The sequence below is a fragment of the Zootoca vivipara genome, chromosome 5 (genome assembly GCF_965207765.1).
Source record: "Zootoca vivipara chromosome 5, rZooViv2.hap1.1, whole genome shotgun sequence".
In the NCBI taxonomy this organism is placed as follows: Eukaryota; Metazoa; Chordata; class Lepidosauria; order Squamata; family Lacertidae; genus Zootoca; species Zootoca vivipara.
Genome location: NC_142588.1, coordinates 52,461,806 through 52,475,364, shown reverse-complemented (window position 1 = coordinate 52,475,364; position 13,559 = coordinate 52,461,806). Strand labels below are relative to the sequence as shown.

Sequence of the window (13,559 nt, the reverse complement as noted above, 5' to 3'; positions counted from 1 at the left end):
CGACTCTTCGTGACCCCATGGACCATAGCACGCCAGGCACTCCTGTCTTGCACTGCCTCCCGCAGTTTGGTCAAACTCATGTTCGTAGCTTCGAGAACACTGTCCAACCATCTCGTCCTCTGTCGTCCCCTTCTCCTAGTGCCCTCAATCTTTCCCAACATCAGGGTCTTTTCCAAGGATTCTTCTCTTCTCATGAGGTGGCCAAAGTAAAGTAAAGCTCTATAGGTCAGGTATATCTATTAAGCGTCCTCCTTTCCTTCTTCCATTAGAAATAATACTGAATGAACATGCCCTGGGTCAAGGTGATCAATCATGTAAATAGTTACTTTTAAGAAGAAAGGAAATACTTTGAAAAATACCATGGGAGTCCTCTGTGGAACTGTGGAACACTGGACGTTCTAGATTATTGATAGGCGGGGGACACATTGCCACGGGAGCTATTTAAGAAATAATTAAATGCCATAGGGATGTTGACATCACTTAAGAGAGAGGACTATATTATATATGGCCCTTTCCACTACACACCTCTGGAACTCAAAGGGTGCATTCTGAAGGGTAAGCACCATTTTCATCTTCCTTTATTTTTCAGATTCAGATTATAGTTAATTCAACTATGCATCTTTTGTTTGTGTGTGAGAGAAACTCTGTAGACATACCAGTAAGCTAAAACAGTCCTGTTCCCCTCTAAATATGCTTGGGTGACCATCTCTCATTGTGCTCTGTCAGATAAGAAGATAAGAATTCTTACCCTGCAATAGTCATCAATGGGCCGTAGCCTCTTCACAGCGACATCTCGAATGTGACTTCTCCGGAATAGGATTTTACCTAGGGAGGGAAGAGGATGTAGAGAATGAGCAGGTGCCTCCCAGAGAACACTTTGACTATTTGAGCCCAGGCGTGAAGAAAAAAAAGTTAGAAAGCTAAATGAGTGGGGCTTGTGGCAGACCAAGAGGTCGGACAGTTTGGAATTGTTACACTTTTTCACACTCTAGGAAATGTGTGAAATGAGGCTGGCTGTCAGATTTTTTTGTACTGCAGGCATCATTACCCAGTCAAAGGTGTACGGAATCAGGGCTCAGAACAGTAAGGTCTGAATGCAGGGCCCTGGTGTCCTACTGTCTGAACCACCCTGCCTGGAAGCAGCTGCACCAGATGGCTGGAGAATAATACATACAGAATCGTCCATTCTGACTAGATCAGGGGTCAGCAAACTTTTTCAGCTGGGGGCCGGTCCATTGTCCCTCAGACCTTGGGGGGGGGGGACTATATTTTGGAAAAAAATATGAACAAATTCCTATGCCCCACAAATAACCCAGAGATGCATTTTAAATAAAAGGACACATTCTACTCATGTAAAAACACCAGGCAGGCACCACAAATAACCCAGAGATGCATTTTAAATAAAAGGACACATTCTACTCATGTAAAAACATGCTGATTCCCGGACCATCAGCAGGCCAGATTTAGAAGGCGATTGGGCCGCATGCGCCCCCGGGGCCTTAGTTTGGGGACCCCTGGACTAGATCCTACAAAGACAGCTTAGTAGGGCCTGAGAAATGAAGCAGGAAAGCCTGATCACAGTTGTCCATGAGCTGGTAACTTCCAGGTTGGATACTGTAATAACCCTGCATCTATTTCAAGGGTTGCACATGTTTGCAGGATCAGGACCAGGTTCTCATCAACAGCTGGCTGGTGCTGTCTGCTCTAACAATACTTGCTGTCTCTTTGGAGGATAAGAGAATGCATTCCAGCACCCCTCAGTAGTTGGCAAAATATCAATTTAGTGGGTCTGGGTGTGATTAAGAAGACCTTTCAGGCTAAATGAATGGAGGATTAAACTGGGGGATTAAACTGCATAAATCATGTGTAAGTTTTGCTTCACTTCTCAGTCTACTACAACAACACAAGGCAACATGGGGTACATGCCTTGGTTTTTTCCTCGCAATGTGAAGCTTAGTTTAGAGCAGGGGTCCCCAGACTTACGGAGCGGCGGGCCGGTGCCCGCCGCGCCGACCGCGCGGTGGGCCGGACTGCAGGGGAGTGCGCGCGCAGCGGGCCGGAGGGCGGGGGAGTGCTCGCCCGTGCGCATGCGCACACGCACACGGGCGGAAAAAAAATCGGCGAAAATCGCTTGTGCGCATGCGTATGGGCCTCCCCCGACCCGGAAGTGCACCAGAAATGACCTCTTCCGGGTCGGGAGAGGCCCGTACGCATGCGCACAAAGGATTTTCGGCGATTTTTTGCCGATTTTTCAGATCGCCGCTGCGCCGCGCGCCGTGAGAGCGGGCGGCGGCAGCGGGCGGCGGGGGTCGTCGCGGGCCGGATTGGAAGGCCGATTGGGCCGCATCCGGCCCGGGGGCCGTAGTTTGGGGACCCCTGGTTTAGAGCAAACATCCTCCTTTCAAACTGCTGCACAGAAGGACACTATACAAACATCCTAATTTTGTGGGGTTGTGGTGGTCATTACTGTTTTTACAATACAACAGCCCCCACCTTTTAAGCATTCCAACTAACTGGTGTGCTGGGCAAGCTAAGCAGAAGTTTTAACAATGTGTCATGTGGAGATAGTGTGGATTGTGAACGACTCCCATTCCCCAGTTTCTAATCCAAGCCACAAAGTGAAAACCAGACTGGTGGTGGCCATATTTTACAAAATATAAAGCAGCCATAGATGTGGAACATATGAAAGGCCTCCTGAAATTGCAATTCAACTTTGCTAAGCGGACAGTTCAAGGAAGCTCATTCCTACCAACAGTTCCAAAGTACCAGAATAGATACAAGGTATGGACATGAGAAACAAGGCAACTGTAATGTTATGTGTGGAATAGAGTAATAAAACAAAACAAAATATATATTTTTTTAAAGGATGGGGTGAGGTCCTAGGATATGCCATATCTGCATTAATTCCTTAAATGCTGCTGCTGCTGCTGCTGCTGCTCTCTAACGGAAGAGAGATTGGAAAGTCAGCTGTAGACCATTCAGGTTGACAAAAAGACCCCACACCATACCCAGTCTGGGAGAAAGGCAGGGATTAATAATGATGATGATTTAACCATTATAGCCTCTGGAGAACTCAGCAGGGAGGAGGAGGAGAAAGATGGGAACAAAACCAGAACTATTTTGCTCTTGTTGTTATTGTTGTTTAGTCGTTTAGTCATGTCCCATTCTTCGTGACCCCATGGACCAGAGCACGCCAGGCACTCCTGTCTTCCACTCTCTCCCGCAGTTTGGTCAAACTCATGTCCGTAGCTTCGAGAACACTGTCCAACCATCTCGTCCTCTGTCGTCCCCTTCTCCTAGTGCCAGGGCTACCCAGGGCTTTTTCAGCCAGAACTCAGCAGAACTCAGTTCTGGCACCTCTCAGATATGTGCCATTGCCATTATAAGAGAAAAAGGGAGGTGTTCATGGTGAGTTCCGGCACCTCTTTTTCTAGAAAAATAGCACTGGCTCTGCCTCTCATTGGCTTGGTCTCCACTTACAGTTGGTCTCCCTGCCTTTTGCCCTATTGGCCCCAATTGACACCAGCCACCACTGAGAGAGAGAAATAAGAAATTTTGGTCCAGGCATTGCATTTTCAGCTATAGCATTTCCCCCACATACTACCCCTTCCTTTCCACAAACATGCACACACAATCTTGCAAAATCTCAATTTTAATTTTTTTTGAAATGTGCCTAATTCAAATGATTTATTCTAGCACAGTTACAGGTAGGTAGCCATGTTGGTCTGAGTCGAAGCAAAATAAAAAAAAATTCCTTCAGTAGCACCTTAAAGACCAACTAAGTTTTTATTTTGGTATGAGCTTTCGTGTGCATGCACACTTCTTCAGATACACTTGAAACAGACAACAACAGGTTTACCACTCTTACAGTCCATCACCCATTCCCATCACCCCCCCCCCACACCCTCTGAATATATATAAGGATCTGGTTGCTTCTGTTTCAAGTGTATCTGAAGAAGTGTGCATGCACATGAAAGCTCATACCAAAATAAAAACTTAGTTGGTCTTTAAGGTGCTACTGAAGGAATTTTTATTATTATTCTAGCACAGAAACCGCTTTGAGTTTTTAGTGCATACATTTTTATGTTAGCCTCTTGCGTACAATCATTTTCTTCACAGGGAAATTCAAGCTACTATTTAAAGATTTCTTGAAGACCTGGGAAGATCAAATATCCCCATTTATTGCCAAGAGATTTATGATGATCTGTATTGGTCCATCATCAGGAAGGGAGTCCATCTGGCACAACTCTAATTGACTTGCTGGTTGAATGCATCTTTAAGCCTTCCTTAGAGCTGTATGATTTGCTCTGATTTTTAAATGGAGAATTGCTCCTAACGTTGTTGCACCATGTCTGCATAGAGCTGGATAAATGAGAGGGGGGAAGCTATAACACCACTACCACCACCCTGCTTTAAAGAAATATATTTCTCCTCTTATCTGTAACTGTCCTTTTTAGGCACTGGAGGAGCACAGATATACAATTGGTACTGGGAAACAAACTTCCTTTATGCTTCTCACCATGAAATTCCTTCCATCACTCTGCAGGAGAACAAACACTCAAGCCTCTGTTACATACAATAAAATTCATAAATGGCCATTATAGGCAAGCTGTCTGAAGCCACTTAGACATCAACAAGAGGAAAGCAGGGGTGGGGAGACACAGAGAGTGTTTTGTTGACAGAATGTCAATTTCATCCTTCTCATCACAGTGTAACCAATGGCCAAGGAGCTGCACAAATATACCAACTGAAATGGCATCCAAAAAGATTCCCTTCTTACAGTTTTACAGGATAAAATAAAGACGTCTTGCATCATCTTTCTGATAACTCCTTGAAGTAAAAAAAAAACCACAAAACCCAAGTTTCGACTGCATGTGCAGTAGACAGGGTAGGGCTGCTGTTATATAAGTCAAGAAATGCTACTCAACAGGCCTTCGCCAGAAACCTGACATGAAGCCTTATAGTCAGGTGAGAATCATAACCTTTGTAGTCACACAACATGTTTTTTACAGTATGTTAGTGACATACACAATTGCAGTATCTTAAATGACACTCACTGAACCTGCTGTTCTCCTATGCCTCTTGCTGTGCCTTCTTGATACTTATTTCTTTAAGAATAGGAAGGAAAGAAGTAACAGTGTCCAGAACTATGGTTGCACCATACACCCTCCCCAAACAGTTCTGGGAACTGTTGATGGTGATGGCAATTGTAGCTCTATGAGGGATGAACCATAAATGTATGGTGCGTATGTTGCATGTGGCAGAGCTGGCCTGTAGAGAACTCTGCTTCAGATGCTGCCCTAGTTGCCCTGCTCAAGGGGGAGACCTCAGCATTCCCAGCCTGAGGATGTGGCTCTTCCATCATCCTTGCAGTCTGAAGATGATTCCCTTGCATCCTCTCCCACACTGCAAAATAGGTTACAGGCCCTTTAAGTATAGCAACTAATGCTTGGGGAGGTGCAGAACCACTCATAGCTGCCAAGTTATCCCTTTTTTAAAGGGAAATCCCCTTATGATGAATAGGCTTCCTCATGAGAAAAGGGAAAACTTGGCAGCTATGAGAACCACTGAAGGTCAAACCCTGATAGCCTTTTCAAGGCTCCAGAGGACCCCAATCCTTTGCTGAGAAAATATATTCCTAAACACAACTAGCATGGACTTCTTACCACATTATTCATTACCTATAGAACCCAAGGATACTTTGAATGCCAAAGGTCCCAGGTTCAATTGCCAGCATTTCCAACCAGGGCTGTGACAGACCCCTGTTGGAGCATAGCTGCCAAGTTATCCCTTATTTTAAGGGATTTTCTCTTATGCTGAATAGGCTTCCTCGCGAGAAAAGGGAAAACTTGGCAGCTATGTGTTGGAGTCTCTGCAGAGCTGCTGCCAGTCACTGTGAACAATGGTCTGGTTTGGTATGAGGCAACTTATCACCTTCTGAAACCTGTTAACAGTTTGCTATGCAGGCTATTCTTACTTCAGCCTCCAAAAGAGGAAAAAAATCAAAATGAAGCTTAACTGCAAAATAACACTTTTATGTGACACTTCAGCTCACATAAGAGAATCTGCTGTCATTAACCAAAGTGCCTGTGTCAGAATGAACCCATTCAGGCCACACAGAGCCGTCACATTTCAACAGCCTTTCCCCCAATGAAAGCAAAAGCATTAAGAAGCTCACTCAGGGATTGTTGTTCTAGCCAATTACTTTCCCCCCCCCTTGAAAGGAAAAGTGTCCTAAGCAAAAATGACAGCAGGATCTGCCTCCTGCTTATTCAATAGTTACAGAATTTTTCACTATACAGGATATATGACAGCTTTTTTATATAAAAATATAAACGAATACTAGTAAAACTTAGGAGGATTGTGAACTGACAAATGTTCTTTTGGATCTTGAATAATTGCATCTGAATTTCAGAGCATAAGGCAGTCGCACTGGACAGGCTGCTAGAAAAACACTAGCCCAAACAAGCTGGGCCTTCTTTCCAAGCACAGCCAAAGAGAAGCAACAACTCCCCAAATACTGCCTGCCTTTGTTCCCTTGTGCTGCTGTGCTACGCAGGCTGGCCATCGTTTACAGAATCCTGACACCAAGAACCTCACATAACCCTCAAAGGGTGGTCAAGTTGGTAGACTTGAGGTCTCCATTTCCATCCTGATGATGGATAGATGCCATCCTCTTCACAGGCCTATGAACAAAGCACACTGAGAGCTCAGCTGAGCACTCTCCTACCTTTCCACATCTGAAGGGTGTGTGGACCGTATGGACCGGATGCACTGTATGAAAGCATTTTAAACCCACAAATAAAGGCAAGCTTGCCCTTGGAATTTATAGGCAGGATTTTCAAGTGGCTTCCATGCAAAGTCAGTGCAGATCTTTTTAGATAAAACTATCCTTTAAGTCCAGCACAAATCAGTCTGTTCGTCTAAGGTTCCAGCAGCTCAGATTTTAGCATCAAACAATGCGGATAGGCCTGCACCGGTGTTTCTTCCATTCAAAAGAGGAAAGGTGCAGACAAGAAGAAATAGGCTGTCCATAGGACTCCAATGCCAGTTGTTTCACTGCCCAAACTGATTTTCTATTTGAAAGTCCCAATGATTAACTTACGTTTTCTTCCTAGATTTTTAAACCAATTTGCTCTTGTTCTTCACATAAGAAAAAATGCAGGGGGGGAAACGTTATCCCCAATCTTAAGACACCCCCCCCCCTGGTGTTTCATCCTTTCCTCTAATTAGCCCTGCTTTACTCTACATTGAGACTGCTGGGGCTGTTTTAGGCTGTGCACACATTAACATTTACTCTGGCTTTTGAATCCATGTTTTCACAACATTACCCACAATGCAGAGCTATCTTGTAGTTACCTGAGAAATACTGCTGTTTGGTGTGTTTCCCCTCAAACCAGCTTCAATCTGAAAGGCAAACTTAAGCCACATTCACTTTGCAGTTAGGCTTAAGTGTGTACATTTGCATGACATATACTGGTATGTACATATGCATGACATATGCATGACATATATTAGCCTCTTGAATAACAGTTGGGGCGGTGGCAGGGATGGAGAAACCAAACAACCATCACCCAAGTCAAAACCTGTCCTGTCTCTGCCTATTGACCACCCCTGACCCCCAAACAGACCACATATTTTGAAAATCACATTTGCAACCCTATCTGCAGATCACCCATAAGGACCTGTCACCATCCTTACCCCTCTATTGGAGCAATTGTTTCATATAGTTGGGAGAAAAAAATATATAGATATGGACTGGTGTTTTTCTTTTTTTTAAAAAAAAGGATATGCATGCTTTAAAATACAGAGGATACACTATTTTGAAGAAAATGGCTATGAAAATGTTGTCATTTTCATTTCAAACAAAGCCTCTGATTTTACGAGATTGCTACCCAAAAATGCCACAGGAAAAAATCATCTAAAGGTGTATGTTGCACTCCTTAATTGGAACAAAACCAGCTTATAGCCTCTGTCAATAATACAGCACAAAATACGCCAAGAAAGGCTGTTAATACAATTATCTTCTTATTGCTATTTTAGGAGACACAGATGGGCTGGTAACAGGATCTCTTATTCCATAATTTATGAGTACATGTGTCTTGAACAATTTTCCACTAGGGATATCAATCGCATCCTGTCCATTTTGAAGAAAATCCCCTCATGGCTTTATTTGGAACTAGCATGGCAAATAAGACATGGTATTCATCTTGAATCCTTCACTGGAATCCGAAGTGTAGAAGTAACCCAGCTGAAATCCTATCCTCCATCTATTTTCTTTCTTTAAAACATTTGGTAGAAACCGTATATGTGTATTTGGGAGTAAGTCCCATTGAACTGGATGGGACTTACTTTCAAACCTGCATAAGCTCATAGGGACATTTGTATCCTGCTTTACACCAATGAGCCCTCTCTTAGAATAACTGTCTGGGGTAAAGTCTTATTACTTCATACGTCTGGTAAAATCAGACATTGGGAAATACTGAGTATTTAACAACATCTTATTTTAATAGTCATACAGACAATATTGCAGCACTTTTGAGGTTCAGGAAACCCTCAACATATACAGATTTAATTTACACACATTCAGGTTTACATGCTTGGCAAAAAATGAATAAAATAAAATAAAATAAGGGGGTGGATGTCTAGAAGAAGAAGAAGACAGACTATGGCAATCCCTCCTGCCATTGAACCCAATGTGTTTTAACTTTATGTGATACTGGCTTTATGCACTATCCCTGGAACGTAACTCCTGCGTAAGTTGAGAGTTGCCCATACTTATTATTAGACAAGAGTGCTTTTATTTATAAATGTGTTACTTAAATTACAAAGCCAAGTTCCAATTTGGCAGCCCTGCAGCTTTGAAACTGTGGAGCTTGACATGCTCCTGGAAACTACACTAAGTGATGGCTTATCATTGAGTCCAGGTGTACTGTACAGAAAAATATATATGCTGCAGTTAGATTTTGTAAATTGAGTGGGGGAGAACAAAGACTGCCACCATACAGCTTGTCTTACAGTAAGCAATCTATGCCGCCCGCCCCCCATGTCCCTGCCCACATATTTAGGTGGGTTTCTCATCCACAAACGTTTTAACATTTAGTGTACTATTTTATGTTTTAGAAACTTATTTTAATCATATCATATATATGGTCATGTACATGAATTATATTCAGCCTGGCTTCTTCTAGTGTCTATAATTCTGCATTCACAATGGTGAGAAACCAACTGGAAGGCAATGCATTTCTGCATTTCAAAAATACAGTAATTATTTCTAAGTCGGCATCCATGCATATAATTGAACCCATGCGAACTTTTTGCACCTCTTTTTTTGGGGGGGAGGGGTAATGCATTAATGGCCGCCCTCAGGCAACAAGCATAAGATCCGCCTGTTGAGTGCTTCCAAATCTTGGCTTCTCCAGCAATAGTAGTTGGAAACCCAGAATCAAAACAGAGACTGCTTCTTTGAAGGGGTATCAGTTATCCCAAGGGTTTGAGGTTGTTTTCACATGGTTGTGGGGAGCCCCATCCTGACATCATTTGGAACAGCAGCGATCAGAACAGGGATTGGCATAGTTGTCATCTGGAATCAGCCTTTGAATGCTTGGTGTGTTTCCCTTTCTGATGCCTAGTTGTAGGGGGCTCTTTATGAAAACAAAGAAGCTGCCCCATTCTCCATCCTGCCCAGGCTCACTGGGAGAAAAATGGCAATAACAAAAAAGGGGTGGGTGGAATGGTATAGTGATCACCATGGAAAAGTTAGGTTGGGATATACTAAATTCCACAATCATATAAATAGAAGCAACGTATGGCCCCTAAGTAGCATGTCTGAGAATAGCGGTGCAGACTAAATACCGAACAGCAGTTGACAGTCAAACCTGACAAAGGAACAATACTTAGTCCATTTTGTGCCTGACTTTGCGGGAATAATGCACTCAAGTCCTATGACAACTGGAGAAAAGTCTCATGGCCAGTTGCAAAAAGATTTTGCAAGTCATGTGGAGTAATCCTATGAATATTTACTCAGAAGAAAGTCCTATTCTTACTGCATAGTATTGAAGCCGAAATAGACACACATATATTCTCATTTCCCCCCTACAAAATTGAGGGGCTGTCTTTTCAACAATTTTGTTGTTATCTCTGAAATATTTAGAACTTCTGCTGCAAGTGCCTTTAAAATTGTAGGGAGATGGGAATGCCATTATTATTTACTTACACACAAACACACACACACACACACACAGTGCCAAAACAGCTGTTGTCCTTTAGTTTAAATATATATTCAAGCTCTTCTCTTTACCCTTTTAAGAATGTCATTGTGGGTATGGATGGGTGTACTAAATGGTGGTAGGCACAAATATTTTATAAAACAAGTACTTTAAAAACCAAAGAAAACTGGAGGAGTTAAAATAAACAAAAAAATTAAAAAGTGTCCAGTAGCACCTTAAAGACTAACTAAGTTTGTTCTGGGTTTTTCTCAGAAGGGTAGTACAAAAACCCACCCCACCCTCCCACTATATATAAGGGTCTGGTGACTTCTGTTTCAGTGTATCTGAAGAAGTGTGCATGCACACGAAAGCTTATACCTGGAACAAACTTAGTTGGTCTCTAAAGTGCTACTGGACAATTTGTTTTTTTATTTCAACTGCATCAGACCAACACGGCTACCTACCTGAATCTGGAGGAGTTAAATTACTTTTAGATATAAAATACTAGCTGTACCCTGCCACGCGTTGCTGTGGCTTAGTGCAAAAAAAGGAAAATTAAGGAAAGAGGAAGTTTACCTTTAAAAGTTGTAGAAGATTACAATACTTGTCGGTAGACAATATTTTGGGTGGGCGGGCGTGAGCTGTGGAGTTGCCTGCTCCCTTGTCAGTCCTGGTCTCTCGGGGCGGCCTGCTCCCTGGTGGAGCTGGCTCCAGGGTGGGCTGGCTCCCGGGGTGGTGGGGGTCGATGGGGAGTGGGTGGGATTGTGGCAGTATTTTTGTCATATGTTTCTTTGATGTCCACTGGAGGGCGCAATTATTATTTTTTACAGAAATCCAGGTTTTACCTGCCCTAGGTGTGTCATTTGTCTAATGTAAGTGCATGGAAACACTCCCACATCTGCATGTGACGTTCTGGCCAAATTTGAGTGCGATTGGGCACGCAGTTTCGGATAAAAGTGTGCTTTAACAAACATGGACCTTCTACATTTTATATATATGTTCTTTTTTAAAAAAAAATACTCTAAAAGCCTTGTTTTCAGCTTGCAGATAGAGGATAGCACTCCTAAATCACTTTTAAAAGCCTTTCTATGACTCTTGGTGTGCTGCAAACATTAGGGTGGCTCATAAGAGTTGTGGTATTTTTTGCTCCTAAAATATTTTACTGGACCTCCTCATGGACCTTTGCACATAAGGCATGTTTTGAGTACTCCTTTTGCAGCTGTGTCAGTGTCACTAAAATCCCCTGATGCAGACAAGCTCTAGGGGGTCTGAATCCCACCCCTCCTTTTGCTTACAAAGCTGATGTTGTCCCTGGAAAGTCTTACAGAATGGGAGTCGCTCAGAATTGCTCCTTTGGCCAGGTATCTTAACAAGAATCAGTGTACTACTGGAGTCGACTCGTCTGGGATCTTTTGCAGGCACAAAGGGCTTACTGATGGCCACCCTGTCAGTTTGGCAGTGTGTCTGTGTGGAAAAGAACTCCACCAAACAACCTGCATAAAGATCCCAGGGCTGGGCACAGTTCTAAGCCCTCCTGAACTCTGGAGTCATTCACTGGCTGGATTTGTGTTCATTTCCCCAACCCAGCCCTGATCCCCTTCCCCTCATCGTAGTGATTTTATATGGACATGGAAAGAAGGATGTTTATGTTTCTGGGAATGGTGACAAGGGAGCCCGCTGGAAACCTGAGTAAGGCTATTTCTAATGCTAAGCTTCGTGCAGCACAATCCTAAGCATATTTACTTCTTACTTGTTAAATGAAATGGGACTTACTTAGTAGTAAATGTGATTAGAATTAGAGTCGCGAAAGTCTTTTGGTTGCCCGCATAGTCACCCCTTTCTCAGGGCTGCCTCACTGTCAAGATCTTAGCAACACAGAAAACTGCATTATACCAAGTCAAAGCACTGGCCCATTTGGCAAAATTGGGTCAGCGCTGACTGGCAAGGACTCTCCTGATGTTCGACCTTGCCCAGCCCCACTTGGCAATGGCAAGGAATGGACCCAGGACCTTTGGCATGCCAAGCAAGAACTACAGCTGTTACCACTGTTATGTGTTACTTTTGAATAGTTCTATCACTGGCATGATCTCATGCAGAGTGCCTCATGCTCCAAAATGTCATTTATCAAAACAGAGCATAGAAAGTTAAAAAGAAAATTCGGGTCCATGACCTAAATAAACAAAAACCTATGTGTGTGTGTTATCTAAATGACCAATTCCATCAGGTCTCCTCTCCCTCAACTGGCAGCAGCCATTCCATCAGGCTGCCTCAGTGGAAGAGTTGGGAAGCAGGGCTCATTTCATCAGCTTTGCCAAAGAACCAGCTCAGGTGCCTCCTTCCCCTGACCTATTTCTATGACAGCTGGCTGTCATCAGCCCTACTATTTAAGAATTGTCTGTTTTGTTTGCTTTTTTCCTCTTCCCTACCCTATCCCCTTTTCCTTTCAGTGTCTTTTTTTTTTTTTACATTGTAAGCCTGCGGAATGGGACTGTTTCGTTTTAGAAGCTATTCTAGGTGCCTTTTTGATTATAAATGCTCAAAATAAATAGAGTTTCTTTTTTAAGATGCAAAGACTGAATGGAAAAGTATGGGGAAATGTAATAGTGTGTTTCCTCCATTGGTAGGGGGTTGGACTAGATGACCTTTGAGAATCCTTCCAACCCCATTACCCTGTAGGTTGCTATTTCTATGCAGTTCTTCTATAAACAGTCAAAGGATTTACACTTCTGCATTTAAAAGCATCAAACTTTCTCAATTACTTAACGAGAGGAAAACACACATACATACATTTTAGCACATGTGCTTTGCATACCACAGTGTTTTGATCTAAAATACAGATACAATATTTGCTAAGAGCACCCATTAATTTACAGCTAAATCTTGCTTTCCAACACTACAGCAACTCTCCAGGAAATGAACTGCTGCAACTGTCCAGGGAATGAAGTGCCCTTGATGGATTTATGGTAGTGTAAATTACACCCTGCCCCACAAGATTGTAATCCTTAAATCTTTAAAATTTAAAATCTTGTTAGAGCTGACGGTACATAAAATAGTGACTAAAAAGATCAGGAAGATGGATCATTGTTCTTGTGAAGAAAAGATTATGTGGCCAGGGAACCTTTTATTTGTGGAATGATGACCAAGGAGGATGAAGGTTTATAGAGTCATGAATAGCTTGGACAGAGTGGAAAGAAACAAAACATTCTATTTCATGATGCTAAAACTGAGGTCAGTTATCCAAAGAAAGCCACTGCCAAAAAGTCGCATTATGCCTGCAGTTCTATGCAATCTTAATTTGGAGTAACCCACATTGAACTCAGCAGGTCTTCTGGATAAATATGGTTAGGGTTG

General features: G+C 42.8%; 1 protein-coding gene across 4 annotated transcripts in view; it reads right to left on the bottom strand.

The window, feature by feature from the left end:
- The window catches only part of SH3PXD2A (SH3 and PX domains 2A), a 267,552-nt gene that overhangs the window by 152,237 nt on the left and 101,756 nt on the right, over positions 1-13,559 (bottom strand). For all 4 annotated transcript variants that reach the window (XM_088669620.1, XM_088669619.1, XM_088669621.1 and 1 more), the window contains one exon: positions 749-825. In XM_088669620.1, the coding sequence (XP_088525746.1) occupies positions 749-825 (77 nt within the window). The remainder of the gene's footprint in view (positions 1-748; positions 826-13,559) is intronic.